Here is a 26,559-nt window from a genome sequence, read left to right as displayed (position 1 = left end):
CACCTCGAGAAGTTTGCATGAACAAGCATTTCTCCTGGGAGGATGGTTTATTAAATGTTTCAGACTCCTCAGGGTTCCCTTGGATGTTTAAAAAGTCTTAAAGGCACTGAATTTATTAACTCTTTGAAACCTCAGCAAATTGGGTTTATTTATTTCAAAAACATTGGAAGAAAGCATTGAGCAATGAAAGAAGAAATGACCCAAAAATGAGCATGAAATTAGTATAACGTACAAGAAAATTCTCAAAGAATTATGCAAAATAAATTTAAAAAATAAAAAACAAGCAAACAATTGCTTTAAAAATTATTAAAATTCTGTGATGTAATTTCAACGTTGTAATTGTGAGAATTATGATATGATACGATATTTTCCCGTTTCTTTTTTACTCTATTCTCTAGACATTTACCTTGGTTTTTTTTTGGTTTTTTTTTTAATCTAAGTCTATTAACTTCTTGCAATCTGAAAAAAAACATCCATTACCAAGTTGCTTATTGCCTTTCTCCATGTTTTTGAAAGAAATCACAACAATTTGTTTACGGTTCAAAGGTTTAAATACTTGAATCTCTCTAGGTTTCTAGGGGTTAATCTATAAAAAAAAAGACCTTGATTGGTATTAAAAAAAAATTAAATTAATCTTGTAGAAGTCTTAAAATTGCTAAGACAAGGGAAATAGGGTTTTTTTGATTTTTTCCAGTGCTGCATTTGTAAAATTTTAAATAAATAACTGCATTATTATTATTATTATTATTATTATTATTATTATTATTATTATTATATAAAATTTGCAAATTCCTTTAACATGAACATCACCAAAAAAATCATGTTTCATGTTACAATAAATACATGAAAAAATTGTCCCCCACTCTAAGCAATAAATGAGCATAAGCAATAAATGGTGTTAAATTCAAGTAGCATTAAAAAGTCTTAAATCCAACTTAGCTGTAGGAACCCTGCTTCTGGTCTTAAGATCCCCAAACAGTCACAGACCAGTTTGTCTCTGCCAGTGGACAATTGGGGTCCAATTAATGCCCTTTGTAATTGTATTGTAGCTTCCCCAGAAAACAAGAGGAGGAAATTGATTTTTGCCATCAGTGAAATTTCTCCTGAGAGAAACGCTGCTTCTTGTAATTACAGATCTAAGGTTTCACAGCTGCTCTCCCGCCTCTGCTAGCATTTAGCAATTAGCCAAATCACTGAGAGCTCAAGGGCATAGTCACATAGAGCCAGACTTGTTCATACACATTAGCTGCCAGTGAAAGGAACTGGGCCCAATCCTTTAAATAAAATGGTTTGCGGCCAGAAACAAACCCTCCTGCCCAGTCTACAGCGAGGTTTGCAACGTAGGTGGAGGAATTCCATAAACATTTATGGAAAAATAAACTTTTACAATATATTTTCATGGTCACATCCCCAGGAGGGGAAAGCTCTCTCCAGATGGAGTGCACGGCCGTGACACCGTCCATCTCCAGTGGCTTTGCTCCAAGGACAGGGCGCAGACGAGTCACAGTAAACCATGCAACCAGCAAAATAAGCAGATGAGGTCGCCTTGGTAAATACAGTGGACACAGGTATAACAAACAGAAGCTGCCCATGATTCATTAGTTATTGGACCATGTCCTCAAAACAGAATCAGAGAGGAAAAACTGAAAGACTTTTTAAACAAATGTTGGGCTACGTATCAGATTTGATGTCATTTTTGCTTCCTGCAGTTTATTGATGAATTTCTGATTTAATATTCAAGCACAACTTTTGCTTAATTTTAAGGCTATTACAAAACCAAAGATTCAAAGCAATATTTCTGTCTGAGAGTGAGATGAGAAAACTGATATCAGTCTTTTGTCTGAGCATGGAGCTAGAGACAGAAATCAAAGATGAGGACATGAGTCATATGACTTGACTCAAGACTGACATGACAAACATCTAAAAGACTTTGATTTGGTATTTATAACTAGAAACTTGACTAAGACGCAGATGGATCAAAAAGACTTTGACTTAGTTTTATTAAATGTTAGCACTCTAGATATGGAGAAGATTTGTTTTTGAAATGTGATTGGATGATTTCTGGTGCATACCTGGCAGCCTTCAGCAATTACGATTCAAGGATTATATTGTCAATGATGGTGGTAAGAACAGAACAGCAATTTGTAAGGAATGCAGCTTGAAAATCAGAGGGCAGGTTTCCACTACAGAATTGCCAAAAAAAAAAAAACGCCAATAAAACAATTGCAAGACAACTGCGTTTCCACTGAGTGATGTTCTGCGACTTCTCCTCTGGCGATAACATTCCAAGAAGCATAGTGATGGATGTTCAAAACATTAGCAGCTTTATTTCTATTGCTGCCATCGCACTAGTCATCCTTATTTTCAACCCAAAGCCACGTAGGCGTGTTATGTGAGCGATAATGGAAAGGCAAGACCCTTATACGTGGGAGCGGCCATGTATGAGGGATTTCTGGAGGGTGATAGTCCACAATTTCACGAAGCAATTGTGGATTCAAAACTTCCAGATGATCAGCTCAACTTTTGAAGAGTTATGCCATGCAAAAACACCTTTTGTAGCTACATCATGCACAAGCGAGCCAGTTCCCACTGACAAGCACATAGCCATGACTTGCTAGACTTATTGCAGGGGCTCTAATTGCCTTATTCTCACCACACTAACTCGGGATTTGCTTGAGACTCGAAGGTTAAGACTTGAGACATGGTCGTGACACATGTGACATAGGCTACTCCCACATCTGAAAGGCAGTGATTAGCTTAGCTTAGCATAATGACTAAAAGCAGGGGGAAACACCCAGTCTAACTGTCGAAAGTTTTTTAAAAAAAAATCCACCTACAGAAATGTAGAAATGTCCAAGCAACAATTTGTGGTTTACAGGAGTAGCTGTGAGTTTTTCTTGGCAAACAGCAGCCAGGCACAGTGATTTCATTGTTGTCATTGTGCCTGGAAACCAGCAACCACTGCACACCTTGTGAAGACTGTGAAATGTGGTTGAAATCTCCACAAAAGCTAATAATTAAACATTGTATTCAGATTATGTTGGCAAACACAGAATATTGGAAATAATATGTGTGAGAAAATAATATCAACTCAAAGGTCTAGTTAGTAGCTTTTCAGGACCTTTCAGTCACATCTCATGGTCTTCTTTAGAGCTGATTCAGGTGTCATGGTCTTTGGTGTACACTTGTTATCTCGTAAAAGACATCAAACTTATGACACCACTGAAGACTGCGAGATGTGTTTGCAATCTCTGATAAACTAGTAAGTGAAATTGAGTTGACTTTATTTTGCCAGACAGATGGAATTCCACTTGAAGACTGTTTTTCCTGTTGACAGTTTCCTCTTGTAGAACTCTTTACTCAGGGATAAAAAAGGATTTTCCAGCCAGCCATAAGCAGCCATTTGCTACAGTGTCATATTCTTTGTGAGAAAATGCTTCAGGACTGGGCTACTATTAGTTACACTACTCTGTAATCACAGCAAGCCTGTCATAAGGGCATTGTATGGCTGTCATGGTTCCTCGGAAAGAAAAGGAAAACAAAATGCTGCCATATGGAAAACTGATTTGTAATGTCATTCATCATACAGCTGCAGGAAACGGGAATAAAGACGGTAGTTCTGTAACAGCTGGGTAGCAACAGATGATTGAGTGCTAACCCTGGCTGAGGTTGGCAGGGTAGTTTTTTGTTTTTTTTTAGGTATGAAAGAAGCCACCGTGTCTCTAGAAACAGGATGTCTGAGATCTGAATCTTAAATTCGTACCCAAACCATACATTTGCCCTTTGGCTGATACTTTCACCACGTGTTTTACAGGGCCGTATCTAGTTCGGATGGCCTCAGAACAATGAGCCATGAAGGTGGTGGTACAGCAAAGTAGATCTTGTGACATAGAAAAAGTTAAATAGAAACATCTACACTGGGCAATAAAAAACAGGAATGCCTCTTCAAGAGGCTACGTGTGATTTTTTGGTCCAGTTGCAGATGCCAAATCTATGGTGTTCAAAGTCAATCATCCATTCATCATATAATACAAACAATGAAAATACCCTCAAACCCTTTTCTGTCAAATAAACATCCATAACTGCTAAATCAAACTTTTGTTCCATGGAGATATAATTGCAGTCCTCATTTTGTGATTACGGCGACAAGGTTCAACTCTTTGCCTTAGCTCCGTTACGTAAGTGGAAGGAGGCATCCGTCTAATAAACAGTCTACGAATGAAAAGGCTTTGTTGAATGAGAGCCTGTGTGTTAGTATAGCGTGTAAGCCTGTTGTGTTTTGTTTGCCAGGTGATTTCCCCGACGGTGTTAGCTAAGCCGGAGAATTTTTGGCTTGGGCTTCAAAGAGCAGCAGGGTCATCCCCTGGCAGTGGCAAATACAGACATGTTCTGACAGACATGAATCTGACATACACAGCACTGCAAGCAGACTGTTTATCAGCTTGACCCCCATCAGCTTACGTTGTAAAGTTTGTATTTTCATTTGTAAAAGTAATTTTAAAAGCAAATGCAGTTATACTATAGCTGAAATAAAACATGTAAATCATTTATCAAGCAGAGATGCCAAACATGATCTCATTTAAGTTGCTCTTATGGAAGAATTTGCTTCTGTCGCTGTCCCTTTGTCATTCTTCAATACTTTTTGGTAGACTTAAAAAAAAATTAATTAAAAAAAAGCAATATGAGGACACCCGTGCTCTGGGAAATTGTAATTTTCAGACAGGCATTTTTTCAGAACAGATTACCCAATAAAGAAAACTATCATTACTTTCAGCCCTATACTTACATTCATACACATTCACAATGTGCAAACTACAGTAAAACCCTCTAAGAGTACATCCACACTACAGCTCTATTTAGATTTAATGCAAGGGGTTAACTCATGCACGCTGTAGGTTTTTGATTTATAATTAGGTGAGTTAATAGTTCTTTTTTTTAAAGATATTTTTTGGAGCGTTTTTGCCTTTAATTGATAGGACAGCACAAGGGTGAAAAGGGGAGAGAACGGTGCGGTGACAAGCAGCAAAGGGCCGAGGCTGGAATTGAATCCGCGGTTGCTGCGGCAAGGACACAACCTCTATACACGGGGCACCCGCTCTATCCACTGAGCCACCAGTTTATAGTTCTGCCGCAGGACTACATGAATGTATTGTATGTGATCCAACCATATTGTGATTTACTTATACTCCCCACTATTACTGTTTAAATTCTTTCATATACTTTCCAAAGCTTAAGATGGTTAAGATGGCTGACCAGCTTTTTTGGACCATTTTAAGGTATGTCTTCGCATCATTTTCGATGTTTCAGCTAATCCTACCAACTTGTGATGGTCACTCTAGCTGGTTTATCCATTGCACTTCCTGTAAAACTGAAACCAAATCCATGTCCTTGAGTATGGAGAAATAAGCATGTCATGAGGGGAAAGTATAAAAAGTAAATGGAATAAATCAGTTAAGTCTTCTATAATGTGTTATGCATAAAGATAAATGTGCACAGCTTGATAGACTGGTTACACCAGCATGACCAGCTTAACAGGCTGGTCACACCAGAATGTCAAACCATCAAAGACCAGCAAGAACTTGGTCACGACCATCTAAGACCATAGAAGACCAGCTAAAACCAGCTAAAGCCAGAACCAGCATAAGTCTGTAGCCTATTTTTCACAGTAGCCTATATTAAGTTCTTTCACACTGACGTTGGTGGTACAGGGGTATTAGTTGACATTCCTACCCTAACCGTAATGTGCCACCCAAAGTGGGTGTTTCAAGCCAAAAAATCATATTTTCCTCCTATAACCAATTGATATTTGTGCCTAAACCTGACCACTGAGTAACTACAGTGTTGTTGAAATGTAAAGGCTGTTTCATACTGTTGCAGGGCTTCTGTATGTCATCTTCTACATGCCAATGTCAGGGTGCATCTTAGCTGGTCTTTTAATTGTCTTGATTTTATGGTTCCATTACAGCATATATTAACAGACTTTTAATCCTTCCTTGTGGTAACTTTATTTTGTGCTCTTTTTGTGTTTTATATTTTTAGTTTGGAGTTGTATATTTTGATTTTGTATTTTTGGTCCATGTTGTCTGCCTGTAACTTTTTTAGCTGCTTGTCTTGGCCAGAACAGAAAGAGAGATTTTTAATCTCAAAAGGGTTTTCTGGGAAAATAAAGGTTAAAAAAGTTTCAAAATGTCTACTACAAAAAGGGGTGCACATGCATCATATCTAAGATTTGCAGAAATGTACAATACAAACATTTTTTTTGGCAACTGGGACACAGGAAATCTTCAGAAGAGAGATTCTGTGATTCCTTCAACTAAGGTGGAGGTGCCAAGGAGTTAAACCAAAAGGGGGGCACAGTGGTCTGGCATGAATGCCGTCATCCCTGCATAACCCTGGCCACTGAGTGCGCCCCCCCCCCCCCCCGTGATAATCCGATCTCGGATTATCACGGTTACCCCCCCACCCCCTCCTCCACCCTTCACCCGGTCTGTGGAACCACAGCAGCGTAAGAGCCTCATTTAGGAGCATAGAAAGAAAGGCAGAAATCTCTTTCTCAGGAAGATTAGTGGCTGTCCCTTTGGAGTAGGCCTGCGGACGGGGAGGGAGCTGGGGGAGGCGGGGGTCTATTTTGCTCTGGGACATTTTTCTCTGCCAGGGAGGGGCCGTGACCTGCTCCAGAGCACCCTCCAGAGAAAGGCCTTGTGGCCAGTGCGGAGACCCCAGTGGAGACCCTTCAGACTGGAGCTCCGTCTAAGACTCCCCCCATGATGGCCATGATTAACACACGGCTTCTTATCGCAAAGCTACGCTCTACTCCCTGCAAGACTAATTACACCACACTACTCTTCCTCATCCATCTATGCTGCGGTGACCATTCAGAGTCAGACTTGCGGCCGATCCATTTTCATGAGAAAAACTAGAGGTCGCTTGATTTACCGCTGTATTCTTTGTAGTCAGAAGGCAAGTGTTGTGTTGTAACAAAGGTGAGGACACTTTTTTGTGTATTTTTTCAGCTTTTCTCCTTAGATACATCAAATCTGTGAATAATTACCTGTGGACAATGTGTTTTTTTTATGCTGAAGAACATCAATCTCTGTCGGGAGTTTGCAAGCTGCGGCCGAGTTCTAAGAAAGATGAACACAACACACTGCTTAGGCAGAAATAATCAGTGTTAGCGAGCTTGTCTGCTCCACTGGCCTCGTACAGTCAACACCAAAGTGAGGGATGATGGAAAAATTCTCTTTGGCAAACTTTCTCTGAATATAATAAGGGCTGTAAAACAACAAGTTGTCAGATCTGTGTTTGAAAGCTTTTCCTTGGTACGTCTGAGCGTCCGTGGGCCAGTGGGAAGCAGGGAAAGGGGGGGGGGGGGCGCATCAATCTCAGGTATTCCTTTGAAACCGTGAGATGTTTAACAGTCCTGGTACCTAATCTGGACACATGTTACTCTGACATGGTAAAGCACAAGCCAACACAGACTCGTAAATCCCAGGGACTGGGAGTTGGGTTGCAAGGGCCCTGCCTGTGGAAGCACGCCCTGTAGCTGCGAGACAGATGCAGGCTGTCACACAAAATGTGGGTGCCCATTTAAAACCATTAACAAGGCCCTGAGAAAGAAGCCTGATTCCTATCATATGGACTAAATCTAACCTGCAGTTCTGCACCAGAATCCCTTTGCCCATATTCACAATGTTTCCTGGTACCAAGAATTGTTCTTGGTGACAAAATCTGAGGAAAATTCTTAGAATTTAAATTTTCTCTAAGAATTTTCCCTTAAAGTTAAGACTAAGTCTTAGTAAAGACAAAGGTTTTTCAAAGAGCATCTCAGCCCTTAAGAAAGCTCCAAAGGCAAAAAAAAAACTGTTAGCAGAGGAGGAATTTTAAGAAGCTTAAGAGTTTTAAGGGGTTTTAAGGAGAGGAGAAAGCAGTGGAAAGTAGGGATGAATGATAATATAAGCGTGTGATCAGGTAATGACAGATATTGGCTTCATAATGAAATATCTGAGCTGGCCAACGTGCTGAATTCTGCTGATAATCACAAACTGATTTCTTTTTTCTTATTTTCACTGACATAGAGAGCATGTACAAAACACTGACCCTAAGTTAAAACTTTGAAAGCATCGCATTCATGTCTCCATCTGCTGGTACGCCATCATATCAAGAGTATGCATAATATGATGATATGCATAATATGATGGTACTCCAGAAGAGACTTGATGATCACGAAAATTAGGTGGGGAAAAATAAGGTATCTCAATATTGGTATTGTTATCGGCCAAATGAGCTGTTACATATTGGTATATCAAATATTGGCAAAAAATCCAATATTGTGCATCCCTAGTGGAAAGACAAAGAGAAAGAATAAAAATTCACCAAACACTAAACTACAGAGTTAATGAAACGCTAAAGATTACGTCGTGCAGAGATAAAGTTTGTGGAAAATCTCATTAAATGGCGTTTGCATCTCCAAACCAATGAAATAACGATATAATACCAGATATAAAGTGAACACATCAGTCAGATATTTAGCAACTGGAAAAATGCAACAGTGCAGCACTGTGATCACATAAACAGCGCTTTCAGAATCATGATGCAGTTCATGTCATTTCCACTGGATGTCCACACCTTGCAGGCTCACATCGGTGCATGTCTTTGACGACCAATCACATCTGCAGAAAGAATGCATTACACCTAGCAACAGGATCAACCACAACTCAACCACAAACAAAGATTCAGTCGGTTCCTCTCTTAAATTGCTTTGAGAATTTCCTTAAATCACTCCTGAGATAGGACTCATTGCTAGAAATTTTTAGCCCAAGTAAGGCGCTTTCTGGGAGTAATCAAAGGATGTTTGTGAATACGACCCCTGGCCTCTATCCTTTTTCCTTCCCCTTGGACCCTGACACACACTCTGCATTAGCGGCCAGACACTTCCATTATGTCTTCACACTCAAGAGACAGACAAGTTCAACAGGGCAAGGCATGTCTCTATGAAACACAAGCAAAACGAGCTCTCGTGAAACCAGTTATGAGATCTGTGGGCAGCTGACACAACGGATTAGGGCGAACAAGATGTTCTCAGGATGTTTCTGCTTAAGTTACACTATTGTATTGTGTGGCTTCATTTGCAGACTTAAAAAACTTTAATGCAGTCTGCATGGTTTGGAGTACTTTGCAATTCAAATACGAGCATAAAGAGGACCTTTAAGTGAGCCAGCCTGTGACATCTTCCAAAGAATGTTTCCAGGCTACTTGATTTATTCACATTTGCCCCACATTTTTGTTTCCACATGCATGCTTATTTGTGAACCAGTTCAAAAAGAAAAGAAAGAATAATCAAATTGAAAACAAAAGCAGAGCATTAAAACTATCTAATGACACACTAACGTCCTACTTTTACTCATCCCCTCGTGGGACAAAGTGGGCTTTGTGATGGCAGGCCACCAGGCCCTTCATTAAACTGTAAAGCAACTTGAATGATATGTTCCTGCAGCAGCCCCTCAGATGATGCCAGTGCGTCTTCCTGAGGGGTTTCAGTGTCCACCAGCCGGGATCATCAGCAGGCGTTAGTAATTTATAACACTGCTACCTCAGAGGCCCGTACAAGGTCCTCAAACCTCGTTATGAGGAGTTTTCATCACACATTCACTAATGAAAACATGAGCTCTCATCTTTTAATTATGACCCCTTTATAGTGGGAAGCTTGCACCCCCTGCACCCTCTGTGGTACCTCCCAAGCACAAATAAGCCCTGATGGTTGCAGGCTGCTTATATTCAATGGTGCAAGGTTAGGAAATTCATCCACCACAGCCTACATAACACACAATGGTCACAACTGTGTAAATGACTAAATTATTCATGTCGTGGCAAGCGCAATATTTTCTTCTTTGCTGGTTTGAAAAAAACAAAACTTGTGGCCTCTTTGTGGAGGTGCCAGGGAGGGCGCGCTGAATCGTCCTAGTTTCTCACCCCGCATCCCTAAACAATTAATGCTCGTGGCTCCTCTCGTGGCAGGCCACCAAGCTCATCATTAAGCAGAAATACCGCTAACGCCACAATGTCATACGACATCTTCTTAGCATTTCAAAGGTGCTCTCCTCTAGCCTGAGCCTCTGATACACCATGTCGTCCACTGCTACGCCAGCCTCTTTTAGTAATTCATGAAATTTATACTCGGGAGGTGAGAACAAGGTCTTTCGACCTCATTATAACACTTTTTCATCACCCATTCTCTGACATCTCTGAAACATGCGGCCCCCATCTCTTGGTCTAACTCTTTTCATGTGCCACCCAGCTACTTATGTGAGTAGCCATAATGTTTCAGCTCGCTGCACTATATGATCCTACAGAAAAACAAAAGGATACCAGAGTGCTGCATTATACTAGAGCTAAAATGAGCTGAAGTGCTGCCGGTTTCTCTAACAAACAACTTTACCTTGTGTAAAACCAACTGTATGTCCAAACTATGTCAAATACTGATTGTAGAGGGGAAATGAGCAAAGAGCATTGGAAAATAGCTGTACCTCTGGTCAGAGTGGTGGGCGACGGCTTCTTTGGGATTTCTGAGAAGCTGCTTCCATCCAGACCTGAACCCTTACACTCCTTCTTCTCAGTGGCTGTTGGAGCTGAAGTCTCCATGCTGCTCTTCGATTTAAGTCACGACCTAGAGGCAAGAGAGACACTATTAGGTCATACATTTATTTATTTACATATTTTTTTAAAGTTCATAGAAGCTGTATTTTGTTGTATGCAAACAAACGAATCAGTCACATTTTTTAATTTGAGAAAGCTTTTCAGGAAGGGGGCATCTACTCATTTATCTTATGTATAGTGAACCCCCAAACAAGCTTCATTTTTCACAAAGAGCGATGACAAAAACCTTGATGGGAGATCATATGAGTTATAGAAGCCAGTGGAGCTGCGCAGTCTGTTGGCAATGTCAAAATGTTGACTGAAGCTTTCTTAGAACCAAAAGCATCACTTAAAAGTCAGAAATGCTGCAGATAAACATGTTTATTCAATCTTACATTGATAAGTGTAAGATTTAATTTAAAAGTTGGTCACAGTATGTATGTGTCAGCACCAAAATACTATTTTCCCAAGCGTTACATATTAAAATAAGATAAATATTGTATATGTTGTTCTAAGTGATGGGTTTGTACAACATAACGTGAAAACATCTTGTTATAACAAGAAACTTTTTGTGTTGTAACAACATACTATTTCTCTTGTTTTAACGTGAAACGTTTCACGTTAAAACAAAATGAACAGCATGCCGTTACGACAAGAACTGTTTGTACGATAATACATGTGAAAATATCTTGAAATAACGTGAAAGCCATCTCGTTATTTCAAGAAACTTCTCACATTATTACCCGATATTGATGACTTTTCTTTTTTTTGCAGAGCAGCAATAAATTTCCATAAAACAGCATTATCTTCCAACCCAAAGATCAATTTTTCCAGCTTTTTCTGCTAATGGTTGAAGGGGAAGTTGTATTTGACAAACACAGTGAACCTGTCCTTTAATTTAAAATAAGATTTTATACATTTTATGCTCTTCACAAAACTGCTCATTTTCCCAAGACGGACTTGCCTATACTAAAAAAAAAAAAGCATGCCATGTTACATTTTTTCCTCATTTAAGCTTAACATTGTCAGTTTTGAAGAACTATTCATAAATGTTTCATTTTTTGTGAAATACCAAACCACCAATGTCCTATAAAGTTTACAATGTGAATTGTATATTTATTCTGTCAGGTCAGGCCCTGAACACACAGACAGGTTCCTCAGTTTGATGTAATGAGTTCTCACTGCTCTTCTGTCCCAATTGTAAATGTGAGTGGCCCTCAGCGCCGAGGTTTTAGTCGCACGCATTGTGTCAATACCTCCTCACGTCTGTGTGAATGGCTCGACGACTTGGCAATGCGCCACTTGTTTGACTTGGTGGGACCTACAAGATCATCCTCTGCCGAGAACAAACAGTCCCGGGCCGGGAGGGAGAAATCATTCCACACTCCGCAGCGAGTTCGCGGTCATCGCTTTTCCACCTGCTTTCACACACTGGCAAGAAAATGCGTGTGTGTGTGCTCTGACAGAATGCTGAGATGACATTACGTACATCAGAGTGGGGTGACTTCATGTTTCACAGGTGCAGAACTTTTTTTTCCATGTTTGGAAAAGTGAGAAATATTTTAGTATGCATCTGAACATTTTGGGGCATCCAAATGGGGAGCTTCTAACACCTGTTGGCAGCTATGGGAAGTCAGCTGATGAAAAGTTTACACGAAAAAAATCATATCGCGCTCTCAAGTCTTGTAAAACAAAAGTGTTTATGGGTTGACTTGAGCCCAAAGGACACAAATAACACCCTGAAACAACAATCTGGAAATTAATTTTCAATCAAGTCAGGAAACAAATGTGAATTTTGGCCATAAGAAAGACCATAAAATTATTCCAACACTTCAAACACAATCTCTGTAACCGTAATTGAGGAGAAAAGGTAATAGATCAGCGATCTGCTTTCCACTAGCCGAACCTGTGAAGTGCTGTTTTTTGGTTTCATGTGGATATCCAACATGTCATCCTTTATTGTGACGTGTGTGTATTAGCAGCCATGTCTGTGACCCTTCGGAGGTGCCAGTCGGCTGTCACTGAGCCAATGTAAGCCGATTAGAGGTGGGTGACTAACAGGTTTAGGCTGCATCTGTTTCATTTTTTCTCCGGTGCCAAGCGTCCTCGGGTCTCGTCTTGAAGAACTCCGTCACTCTGACATCACCTTTGTGATAGAATTTAATGTGCTCTTTCATGGGCTTTTTACCTTATTCAGAGTTGGCCAGAAAACAGGCTCTCTTTGGTAGTGAACCCTCTTGGCAGAGATAAGATGTGCCCGTGAACACGGCGAGAGCTCACAGCAACAGAGCGTTGCCTTTCAAGATGCCTGCACCCTTAAAAATAACTGAGAATCCTCCCCTTAACATCACCGTCTGATGAACATCTGGCACCACATTAATAGCTGTTTCCATGCTTTCACAGCGTGCCAAGTATGTGCTTTCCAATTGCCTCTGAACCTCCAGCCAATGTTTTGATGGGGAGACGTTTGGGGTACAAGCACCTGTAAAGGTCATTTACCTAAAAAAATAACAAAATGAATCAGCATGTGCAGTTTAGTGGACTGTTCAATTTTAGAAAAAAAAAAGTCTCAGTAAAAGTGCTACATTTGAGCTCATTTCTCAAAAAGTGGCCCCAACTTCACCCTGATCCCCCCACCCTTTTTTTTTCTTAATTCCGCGGAGCTGGTACATTACCCCCCTCCCATTTGCCGGTGTCTCCCTACAGGCCAAACCCACGTCGCCCCTGATGACAGGGAAGCCCAGCTCTGACAGGCTGGTACAGGTGTCAGGAACCAAGCGGACAGATGGCAGGGGCCAAAGGCGAACAAACAACAAGGGTGCACTTCTTTTCTCATCTTCTGGTTGGCTGGGCAGCCCGTTGTGGCACGAACAGGATAAACAACACTCCCCATACACGCCCTCTCCTTTCCCCACCCTCCTGTGCCATGTGACCACATACTGGGGACTTCGGATAGTGGGGCAGGACTACCCCCACTTACAACACTCACCCAACTCCCAAAATCATTATTCTTTACTATTTAAATAAATGTAACATAACTAAAACCTCCATTTTATGTCATGTCTGATATATCACCTCTGTAACCTCCAGCTACATTCTAAAAAGTTTTTATACCATAAAACTTACAATTATTTGCTTAAACAACTGAACTCAACAGGCTTATATTTGGGACAGGCATCTATATGGCATGGTTTTTTTTAAATTACTTTCACATAAAACTGCTCCTCAGCAAAGATGTATACAATCAAATTGTTTCATTAAACCTCTTTTTTGCATCTCTCTGGTTTACTCTGCCTTTATTACTTCTTTATGCTCATGGTGTCAGTAAAACTAACTAAATTATTGAATTGTGGAGAATCTTGCCATGGTAACATTGTGTGTAGCATGTCCATATTGTCAAAAGTTTTAACATTTATATTTGTATGAGTGACCTAAGCAGCTAACTAACATTATCTTCAGTGGGTAAATAACAACTTCTATAAAAATTAACTACTTGATAAACCGAGCCTCTAATTGAGACAGGCCTTTAATTGTCAAAATGTGTTGCTACACCGGGCGTCTGAAAGAGACTGGGCATCTAATTAGGACTAGGCTTATATTCGAAGTTTTACTGTATCAAGGGAATTGTAAGAGGCTTTTGATTTTCAGTAATACGGGTCTTATAATTCCTTAAATGATGCTTATTAACATTATTACTTCAGGGTTTCCCACACATTTATTTAAAGCAGTCTGCCACAATTGAAATATCTTCCTCCACAAATAGATTTTTGATTTTTCAAGCTGGACCATGATTAGGAGCACTGTTAAAATTGACTTATATCGTTCAGTCGTGCAATGCTGCTCTCAAGAGTGTAGAGCATGCTCTGGGCACGGATGAAGCAGCAGAACATCAGGTTCACTTAAAGTGAAACTTTTATACATTTTAAACATTTATTCTGTTAGGTCTCAAAGTTTGATTTCACTCACAGCAGCTCCTCCAGATCCGTACACGTCAACAGATCAACTATCCACCCCGTGAGTCACAAACTGCTGCTGAGGAAAAAAAATTACCCATGGAGAGCTCAGCCTACGCTGCGTTCATGGACCATTTTTTGTGGGAGTTTTGACACTCAAAAACATAGATTCACTGATTTACAAGTCTATGAGAAAAGGCTGTTGTGGGCCCCGAGGCATCATGAAACAGACCCGGACGGCGTAATTTCACTTTTGGACACTATTTAAAATTGGCTTCAAAGCCTGGCGCTGCTTTTAGAGGCTTGAATAGGGGCAAATATTTTGGGCTGATCGGATGTAGCCAGCAGTTATCCGAGCCAAGACTTCCTCTTCCCTCCACCAGTCATTTTCAATGCTAAAAAAAATGCTGATATAAAGCTACGTTGTCGTCATATGATAGTGGATGGGAGATTGCCAGCGTGTTCCACCTCTCAACAAAAATTGCTCACCTGCAATTGGATCTTCGTCAGGCCAAAAACCATTTCTTTTGACTTGACGAAAATCTGAGCAGGATCGAAACATCTTGAATAAACTTGTGTTGCATGGAGTAAGTGTGCAGGCGTTACCTTTACTCCTCATGAAAGTTGTTTTTTGATAGCCTTGCACCTACGTGATGTCCATATAACTACCGTTTTTCTACCTGCAATTTGAACATTTATGGTCAACACTACTCAAACCACAAACACACTATGAATGGAAATCAGAACCCTTCCAGTACCAAAATCCTGTCCCATTGCCTACAGACATGCAGAATCTGTTTGTAAAGATCACCTATTACCTAACACTTATTACAAGGACCTTCATGCAAAGCATTACCAAAACCTCTACATGTGATGTCTTGAAGACCTGTCACAGGAAGTGATATTGAACAGACAAGTTCTAAAATTGTGGGAAAAGACGCCCAAGGACCGCCTTAACTGTCTCATAAACAAATGATTTCTGGGAAGTGCAGAGCAAAAACACCATCACAATGTCTGTGTTGCAGCCAAGTGCCAAAACAAGAACCTTACAGATTACTAATTTAAATGATTTATTAGGTTCATCTCAATGTAAAACTGCCTTCTTTTTTTTGGAGGGCTAGACTAACCATATCCGAAACCTTAACCCAAACTTTTACAGTGAGGCTGCTTTGTTCTCCTTCCTTCCTGCCACACAGCCACAAAACTGGATGTTTTTCCATTGAGAAATGTCTTTGCCTTTGGTGTATCCTGCAAACATTCAGAGTGAGGTTTGGTGAAGAATTTGTGCATTTTTTTTCTCAAGTGCAAGACTTGACAAGGTTGAACTGTTATGGAAGTGAACACAGATGCCAAGAAATATGTCCTGTACTTAATAAATTCAACAAATTCTTACAAGCTGTCTTCAAACTCAACCATCCCACACTAGCAAGGCTACAAATATGTTCTGGCATATACTGAATAATTCATAGTTAAAATAGGTAGCAGAAAAAGTCAGGTTTTTGAGTAGGGCTGGTGCACAGGACTGCAAATATTAACAGAAGTCACAGCAGAGGTTGTACATCTTGATTTTCCTTCACCAGCTCTTGCTGATGGACCATCCAGACATGCCACTTAACCACACGAGGCACAGGAAAAAGACTGAGGTAATGGGGAAAGTCACTGTTATGTTTTCTTCTGCCAAGGTCAGTCTTCAAGTTGTTAGGGTTTCAGATAACTTGTTTCTAGGGCAGAATCACTTGCTCGCTTTTTTCTTCTGGTATCTTAAGAACAAGACAGTCAGAATATCCACTTGACTAATTAATTTACAGTTTTAGGTCAGTTATTACATTGTCCACTTTGCAGATTTTTTCTAATTAAAGACAACAATCAGTACGTTTACATGATGATAGAAAAAGTAAGACTAAAACTGGACTTCTAAAATACATGTAAACCGGTTAGTCCAACTGAAATCGTACTGAGTTGAATTTCTTGAAGTTTGACTAACACAGCTAGATTATGTTGTTGGGGTTCGATTTGCTCCTTCATGCCTCAGTTGGATCTGAACTGGTGTTCTCAGCTAGCAGGGAACAACCCACAACATTGGCTTATGTTACCTGCAAGTTGCAATAATGTTTTAAAGAAAACATTTTAATCTACTTTTCAAAGAACCTTTTAAGGATGTTAATCATTTCAAATAATGTCCCTATGAAGTTAAATACTGACTAAGACATGACGTTTTAACTGCAACATTCTGAGGAGGTTTTGGTGATGTTCAGAGGTGACAGAGCATAAAATGGTGTTTTGTAAAACATTCCTACTATTACATGAGAACAAAGGAAAACCATTTTCAAAGCAACATTCAGAACATATTATTGCGATAACAGATTTTTTTATTGTGATATATATATAGACACACACACACACACACACACACACACAATACTGTTTATATTTAATTTTGGTTTTTTTGTTGTTTTTTTTTTACATTTTTGAATGTTGCCCGAACTTTAAGACAAACGTTCTGGGAACTAAATGATAACTTGCCAATAAATACTTTACTAAAGCATTCAGTGGTTGCATTTTACCATTCTCAGAACATTTTTAGAACGTTCTGCACAGTTCTCCATAGTTGCCACGCCAGGCTTTGAGAAGAAGGGAAGAAAAAGAAACCAGACAAAGGTACCAAGTAAAGTATGTATGAAATGTACAGCGCCAAAAATGATCCATGTTTTCATCGTTCGACATCCAACCCATTTGCCACTTGCCAACTTGTTTGCTATGTGACATAATAGGTCAACTTAAGATGAAAGGGAGCATATCTCCACCGACTGTGGAGGAGTCAAAATGTACAGCACCGAAAAGTTATCCATGTTTTCGCCATTCCATATGGAACTTGTTTGCTGCTTGCTTACTTGTTTGGTATGTCATGTAATAGGTCAACGAGAAGAAGGTCTAATTGCAACAAGCTGAAAGGAGGCATCTCACCACAAACAGTGATAGCGTTGGACATACTTCTGTTCTCCCACAGTGCTTGTGTACTGGGAGGACAGCAGTCCAATTAAATGGCTTAATCAAGCTATAACTGTAGCTCCACTTAACTGTGCAGGTAAATCAACTGACTCTCCCCCTCTTTGTTCATTTAACTTCAGCCCCCCCCCCAACCTCAGAACTCACAGGACTTTTGTTATGAGACCTGGTGTGTGTTTTCCTTAGCGCCTCGGTCAGTTTCAAGTGTTCCTCTCCTCCACTACCGTTCAACAGCTCCCCTTTCACCAACACTGAAAGGAATGCAAACACACATCAAAAGAGGCCCTCTCATTTTGAAGATTTCCAGGCTTTGCTCTTCTTACTTTCTTCCTTCCTATCTTTCAGTCAATGTGATCCGTATGCTGGTAGGCTCCCTTTCCTGGCAGCGCTCATCACACACACGCAAACACACACATTTCTACGGGTGCACACAATGAATTCGCACATACACAACAACAGGCTTACCAACTGCTGTTCCACACTCTGCTCACTTGGCAAATGCAGGACAGATAGATAGGTGAGGTCTTCTGCTCCTGCGCCACCTGCAGACCTCTCTGCTCAGGTTTCTGATGGTGACACTCATGCAGGTTAACATAACAACGAGCAAAAGCCAAAATATGCTTTTGTTTTACATATTTCTGTGCCTTCATCATTGGCATGTTTTCTTTCTGAGAATTAATTGAGAATTTTCATGCTTCTTATAGTCTTGTGATTGGGTTTTATACCAATCTGTTTCTGGACCACCAATGATTATTTGTGTTTGATACGCATTTACAATAAAAAAAATTATATATATATATATCTGTCAATATTTATAATTTGGAATATAACAAACTCCAACACAACACTTTCTTTAAATGCCTTTAGCAAAAGTTAAACCAAAACTTAAACTTTGAACAATATATACAGCGAGTTCCCTGCAACTTTATTTAAAGATGAATTTAAAAAAAATAGCTCCCTGAGGCTTTAATAATTAAGACTTCCTCCCATGCTGTCACTTTCTTTGCAATTTGTGATCAATTTTATTGGCGATCATTAAAAAAATATGCCCAAACAGATAATCTGCAAAATGCCAAGTATCAGCTCCAATAATAGTAATCTGTGGAACCCTATTACTCACCTGCAGCACTTACAATTTTCAGGTTCCTGGACCTTGCCTGAGTATTTATCATAGACTGTATGAATAAAGGACACAGCTATCTTGACATAACACAAAACTTCTCCATATCTAGAAGAGTGCAAACATCCGATAAAATGAAATCGTCTTTTTGATCCATCTGTGCCTAAGTCAAGTTTCAAGTTATAAATACCAACTCAAAGTCAAGTCTTTTAGATGCTAGTAAGTCAAAGAAGCCACATAACATCACCCAATAGAAACACTGTCATCTCAAAATTTTCTTTTATCAACATTTGGAAAAGATTGCTTAGGTTTTTTGCAAGTCTGTAACAGAAACCCACCAACCGATTTTTAAGCTGCATTCCTGGCACACTGCTGTTCTGTTCTTACTACCATAATTGACAACATAATCTTTGAATCCTTATTGCCGAAGGCTGCCAGGTGTGCACCAGAATTCACCCCATCACATTTCAAAAACAAAACTTCTTATTATCTAGCAAATATTTCATAAAACATATTCAAGTCAAGTCTTCATCTGTATCTAAGTCATGTGTCAGGTCATAAATTCCAAATCAAAGTCAAGTCTTTTGGATGGCAGTCATGCAAGTCAAGTAAGAGAAGAAGCCGCATAATATCACCCAGTGGAAATGCAGTCATCTCGCGATTGTCTTTTACCAACATTTGAAAAATATGGCTTATGTTTTTTCTAAATCTGTAATGGACACCCGCCTTGTCAATATGTTTACAGCTTGTTTCTGCTGTCCTGTAGCACTAAAAAAGATTTGGGACAGACTGTTGTAACAGTTAAAAGGAACTTTGAATGTCTGTATGTGACAAAAATGCTAACGGTCGTCTTCCCTGTCACGTTTTCTTGCTATTAATTCCCAACTGGCACATCAAAACCATCCACGCCTGAAGCTCTTAACCTTTCCTCCATTTGTACCCTAAGTGGGCAAAAGGCTTAAAAACATGATACACTCAGGAGGAATGTTGGAACCGTCACATTTAATTTACAGGTGGACAGGTGTAGGACTGAGGGGAGATGTCCACACAGGCTTCTTGTTTCACTGGCCTTCATTTGGACCTTCACTCTATGTGGATCAAGAAAGCTCCTTGCATAATTCCTACAAAATACAGCTGTTTTTCCACTCACATGGTCAGCCCTAACCACCTTGGCTCGACTTTCTCTGGTACTCTGCAACAGTTTGATGAGAAACCTTTAATTTAACTTCTCCCCATAAGAGCTTACCAAAAACTTCCTTCCTCGGACATCACAGCTCATTTTAGTCTTGGCTGCTACATTACCTAACAGTCAAAATGCAGGCTGCTCATTGGTGGGACTGGAGCAAGCAATCTCATATCTTCTTCTCCATTTCTCTTTCTTAATCTCATTCTGACCTTGTTTTTTGGCAAGAACTGAAACATTTAGTTTCATGCAGAAATGGTATTCAAACCTCAAACTGCTCTTCTAAAAGGATGTTATCTAAATTACTTTTAGTGATTGTATTTTTCAGATTTTTTGGAAATATTCAATGTTATGGGAAAATCTCCCAGTACTCAAATGAATGTACAGCACATTCATTATTTTTACAGATTTTACAGATTTTGCGCAGCCTTCGTGAACACTGAGGACTTTCAAAATAAAAATCTCAATGACTTTTTTCTTTTTACTCTCTCTCTCTCTCTCGCTCACACACACACACATACACACACACACACATACACACACACACATACACGACAGCTAAGCCAAACCCAGGTGGTGCAGTTGAGCAATTGATCACACTATTGTGTTTACACCATGCACACAAACACTTTGACACACATACACACAAATCCACATACTCAATTTGCCTTCATATGCACCCTCATGTATTCTATTGATACTGAACCATTAGAAGAATATAGGATATTGCACAGAACTACCCTAAAAAGTAAGTAGCTTACACATACTTTATATGTATACTTTGACCCCTTCATTGCTTTCCCATTATGCCAACTCAATACTCCTTCAGCTGCTCCTTCATATGAGGCTCTCAGCTATACATGAAACAGTTCAGCCTCCAGCTTTAACAGCAGTCAGCAAACCCACCGCAGCCTCTCCAGAAAATGCATTCTCTCGTTTTTAAACCACATTCTAAAACTTTTACTTTTGGTTTCCCACATTTGAGACAATATTCCTGCCAACTTCAATGGTTTGAATGTTTAGACTTTTTGCATTTTTTGGGTTGGGATAAAGAGATGAAATAGTAACGCCCCTTGGGTCATGGTGAGGTGAAACAAAAGTCTGCTCTAATCACTTTGAAATCATTGGAACACAAAGCTGGTTACAAACCAAGACCCTACATCAGACTACTTAATCCTCCTTTCTTTTCTCTGAACTCCTCTACAGCTTATAGAGACGGATAAAATTTGTCTGTGGTTTCTATTCACCTTCATCAGTTGTATTTAGTGTTACGGTACCAATATATTTAGCCTATTCCCAAAAACTTATTTAGATTTATCTGACAAAACATAGAGTTTTGGACTCATCTCCATACACATAAGCATTTTAGCACCATCACAGAATTAATCTCTATCCATACTAACATACTTGAAGACGCATATCACAGAACTGTTCACATGCACTGGGCATGCTTCTGTCAGTGTAAATAGGAAATAAAAAATTGTCAAAAAGTAATGCAAGAGATTTCTTTGCTTGGACCGATAATGAAATGGATCTGTTATTGAATGCAACAAGAGTATAAGGTGGCCAAGACAGCAGAAAACAAGCTGGGGATATGGATGTATTAAGAAGAGCTGGATACAGCACAGAGGTGGGGCCCCATTCATTCCTTTGAGAGCTGCTCAGTAGAGCATGAGGCAGAAAAAGCTCTATTTTTGCGGTATGAATGTAATATCTTCCGCATTGCTGGGCCAATAAGGCTTGTGCACGAGAGACTTGTGGTGGCCAAGCACAACCGAGTGACATCCACTTACAGATTGACTGACTTCCAGTTTAGCGCTTCCCTAGCTTGAATGGTGGACGTAATCTTGTGGTTTTTTTAAACTTTCCAAATGTTACTAAACTGAATGGATTAAATCCAGATAGTGAAATGAGTCATTTTCATGAGATTTTTGACATTCACAAAAAAGTTATCCATTGGTTTACACATATCTCTATCCCAAAGTAAGTCAATGGGAAAAAGTCTCCCTGGCCCCCATAGTATCATATGACAGACCTGGATGACGTAATTCCACTTTTGGCCACTATGTAGAATGTGCTTCTGAGCCTGGTGCACTTCCTGGGGGCTTGGTTGGAAGTCATTTAAGAGCAAATAAAGCGCATGTTAAAACAGTATCTGGATCATTATCCATCACTGGATCAAGCCATGGCAATGGGAAAGAAATAATGTTACCAGCGGAAGATGGACGGTAAGAAGTCCTAGTTATAGTGTTTTGGCTTGACATGTTGTGACCAATAGGACCCAATTGGTAAACAAACCTAAATGTCTGCTCGTCACTTCCGAAAGTCTCAATTTCTGCTCATCCAGACTATAACAAGATTTGGATTTTCAGAACTACAACAGGGTCAGCAACATTTTCAGAGGTCTCTAAAAGGTTCCAAAATGCTAAAGTAGTGTGGACTCTAGTTGAAACATAGCAATAGTTATACATTTTAAAATTAAAATATGTTAGGGTGGATGTAGGCCTTCCAACAAAATACCCTTCTTCCTCGAAATTGCCTATTTTGGTAGTTTCTTTTTTTACTTCTTCGTACTAAAAAAAAAAGTTTTAAATCTAAAAACCCAGCAAAATTTGAATGATATAACTGCAAAGCAATTCATATCAGACTAACAATGTCTGTGTTGATGGACGGCAAGCTTCAAAGATCTTTGGGACAAGACAAGTTTAGACTGGGACGGGGCACATTCTCCGTGAGTGAATCACTCCTTGCAAAAAACATCTCCCTGCAAGGATTTAAAGCTTGGGTCTTAAAGGTCATGAGGTAGATTGTGAGAGGTCTGACAGCAACACATTAGTCATTAGTCTGATTCAGAGGTTGAAACAACATCACTACAGACTGTCACACATGTATAGATTCAGGTCACTCAAGCAGGAAGAGGAGTATTGCCACAATATGTTTTCTTAAACCAGGGTGCAGGTTTTCTATAGGCAGACCTTTTAAGTGCTTCACATAGCTCAGTCACCAAGGGAAATTAGAGAGTATCCACAGGTTAAAGATATTTAACCTGTGGGTGATAAAATTCCAATACAAAATGATTTGTATATTATTTGTATATCATATTGACCTAAAGCAATATTGTTCAAACTTGTCAATCCTATTTGTACTCATGTGGGCTGTTTAAAAATAGTCTTATTCAGTTTTTTTCTTTTTTAAATCTTCAGTCCGTTCCAAACTGTTACAATCTGCCAATTGCACATGGGGACTCAATCCCTTACCAAAACCCAATCATCCAGTGGATTGCGGACGATGCGGAGTAATGAGCAGCTAACAACTGATGTAATATAAAAGGCATCTAAAACAGCAGTGGATGAGTTCTTACCCCACCCCTGAACCTGACCTTTCCTGCTAGTAAAGGCAATATCCTGTGGTTGATCTCTTCGTCTCCCTCGACCAACAGAAAACAGATGTGGAGCTCATGGCCTACACATAGTCCCGGGCAGGAAGGAATCTACATTCATGCAATTTGAGGTTTTCTGTCTTCATAGAATCAATGAAAAGACTCCAGTGAGGGAACAGATACTAATGCAAAAATTTAGCATAGGCCTAGACAGGAGGATGTGTGATGTGACTGATTAATAAAAAAGTCAATCAACACAAAATTAATTGAGAGCAATTTTGATAACCAGCTAGTCTTTGAAGTCAGTTCTTGAGCAACAAGACTTAGAGTCTACAGCCAGAAGGGTAATTCGTTTTTTAGGGTTTTGTTAAAAAGTCGGTTGTGCTGCTGTGAGTGGATAATGATAAACACTGTGCTCACTGTGCTGCAGCTGCAGCAGCTGATGGAGTTGAAGGAGATTTTTCAACCTGAAGATAGTTGATGGTTGTGCATTTAGATTTAATTTGATGCACAATTTCGATGTGCTTGGCCATGGAGGTATGGTTCCTTTTCTTGCAGGAAATAATTTTTCAACATAAATTGCATTTGGCTTCCTCCTCATCTTTGGCTTTGGTAGCCAAACTTTACATTTCGTAGCACATTCGACCATCCATGCAAGCAACTGACCATCACATTTCTTCTTCGCTTGGTTTAATACCTGTTGGCAGTATTCAAAATTCAATTCAATGACGTGACTTAACTCGAGATGTAATGGGACCCACGGGACTCAACAGCAGTATCGATAAGTTACTAATTTTCGGGTTTTGAAAAAGCGGAGCTAGGTTCTCCACAGAACCAGGTTGATCTCCATCAATGACCCCAAAGAACAAACTACCACAAAGTACAAGGTAGTATAAGGAATCATGAACAGAACACACACGGTGTTGTCTGATGTTAATTAAGTGACCATGTTGACCTGGTGACTCTCAGCTGGATACGTTGTGGTTGCTTGTCAGCTGTTGAAAACAGGAACAGAACATGAAGGTGTTCTCGTAAAAGCCTTGAAGTGTGATCAGTGACAAATACACACTCATTTGTGTTTATTATCTATGCAACCATTTAAGTACGTTACTATGAGGAACCATGGACGCGTTGTTAAACCTTAAACAAGCAGCTCTATGTTAGTCAAGTGGTGATCATGAATGTGTGTACCACATTTTGAAGCAATCCATCCAAAGAATGTGGAGACAATTCACTACAGAGTACAAATCCCAACCTCATGGTGGCACTAGATAAAAATTCAAGGGATTACAGAAGTCATCATGCTTCAACCTCTGGGAACAATGAATATCTGGACAAAATTAATTAATCCATCCAAAAGTTGTTGAGATATTAAATTCTGGATCAAACGACTGACATTGATGTGAACCATACTGCTAATGTAAAATGCTGACCATCTCAGATGTAATTGTAATCTGAAAAAAGCCAATTGATTAAAAAATATTTTAATACTTTGGCTTGGGGGCTAAAATTTTATAATTTTGTCTGTTTTTTTTTTTTTTTTAATTTTAACATTTTCTATCATGAAATATTAAGTAAAAATAAACTGGCGTATTCAGTGACGATAAAAATAATCCTGAGTTTAGGACAGTGATTTTTTAATTGCTGACATGTCACAGCTGAATGAACACTAAACTGACCCTGTAAGCATGTAAGGGAAGTGTGTGTGTGTCTGTGTGTAAAAGTCCCAGCTGTCACTGGTGCCACATTGCACACTGCTGAGTCGAGCCAGCTTCCTCTCACAAGCATTTGGATTGGGTCATTCATCTTAAATGTGTTGTTAGCACTCACTCTCTACTGCTTCAGCTGTCAATAACCTCGCAACTATTTAAGCAAAACAGGCTCTATGTGTGTGCGTGCGTGTGTTCCTCTGCAGTACCACAGCGGATGTGCCTACAAGCCAGTGAGTAAAGATTTGGCCAAATCAAAGTTGGCATTTGCTGCACTCAGGTTTCACTGTGGTGCAACTTCCACATTGTTGCGGTAAATTCTGCGCTCCAGTGGAAGTGCCTGTGATAGTCGACAGTGTGTGTCTGCGGTTGTACATTGCCGGCCCATACAAGCCAGCTGCCGCTGCATCCAAGTCAGATCTCAGACCTTTTGGTGATGGGAGGAGAACTTCTTTTTGAAGTTGGGGTACATGGACGTATGTGTGTGTGTGTTTGTGTTGGCCCAGGACGTGCCAGTAACAGCTGTCAGAGCACGTCACCAGGTGAGATGTTGTAGTAATGAAAGTAGAAAATAATTTTAATTTGTAATATTTTTTAAAGCTTGACTCTCAAAAGCTATTATGTGCAGAGCAATATGAGTGTGTGTAATATTAAAGCAGGTTAAAGTCAATCAACTTATTAACTTTCAAACTTTGTATGGTATACTTCTAAAAATGCATGCAGCCTTCCATAAAAATAAAATGTATGCGTAAGAATGACATGTATGCAGATTTTCTGCTGTCAATAACTTTTTTTCTATAACACTCTGACCACCTGTTGACACTGTGAGCTCAGCCTGAGAGCAGCCTGACATTACAATGTGAAACAGCCGAGCCCTGCACGTAACCAGCGCGGTTTTCATCCCACTTTCTCTCTAATGAGCTGATTACAAAACATGAGCAAACCTCCTTTTGGCCTGCAGCCAGAGCAAGAGATGGAGAGAGCGCAGAGAGGAGACGATGGCCGCAACAGACATGTTGTGAGGGAGGAGGAGGGAAAGGTTGCAGAGCTTGTTGCTAAAGACAACCACATGTCTCTTTATCCCAGCTCAACTCTGACTCTCTCCGGCTCTTGTCTCCGGCTTCTATCAGCGAGGAGACTGTGGCCTGGCACTGAGTCAGCACGATTTGGAATCTAATATCTCCCATCATATGGAAACGTAAGAAAAGGAGCCCAACCGCCCTGCCCTTGAGGCTGCGTCGACTTTGTAGCTATGGGAGGGCCTAGTGTAAATCATAACTTACTAACTCCTTCCCCCCTTTCCCCTCCCAACACAAACCCCAGAGTCAGCAGCACAAACAGATCCCACCTCCCCCGCCTCTTCCTTTCTCTGCATTTTGTTGTCAGTGGCCTCTGCATAGACCCCAATCTCTGCCTCTGCATCAGATTAGGGCCCGCGGCAAACACCGCAGACAATACGCCATTGTCTGCGGGCCTGTGTCACTCTATCTCAATAGCTCACAGCCACAGAGCAAAGCCTGTTGGCTGCTTGATGAGGAAGTGTTAATGATACAGTGAAGGGGAATCATGATCCTCTT

The 26,559-nt window shown here is 40.0% G+C and overlaps 1 protein-coding gene across 1 annotated transcript in view; it reads right to left on the bottom strand.

Annotated features, from left to right (window-relative positions):
• gli2a (GLI family zinc finger 2a) overlaps nt 1-26,559 on the bottom strand; it is a 113,472-nt gene that overhangs the window by 77,452 nt on the left and 9,461 nt on the right. Inside the window, exon 2 of the mRNA XM_042494559.1 lies at nt 10,524-10,663. Within this exon, the coding sequence (XP_042350493.1) occupies nt 10,524-10,638 (115 nt within the window). The 5' untranslated portion in view covers nt 10,639-10,663. The remainder of the gene's footprint in view (nt 1-10,523; nt 10,664-26,559) is intronic.

Source organism: Plectropomus leopardus, chromosome 10 (assembly GCF_008729295.1).
Source record: "Plectropomus leopardus isolate mb chromosome 10, YSFRI_Pleo_2.0, whole genome shotgun sequence".
Lineage (NCBI taxonomy): Eukaryota > Metazoa > Chordata > Actinopteri > Perciformes > Serranidae > Plectropomus > Plectropomus leopardus.
This window is presented reverse-complemented; position numbering and strand designations above follow the sequence as displayed.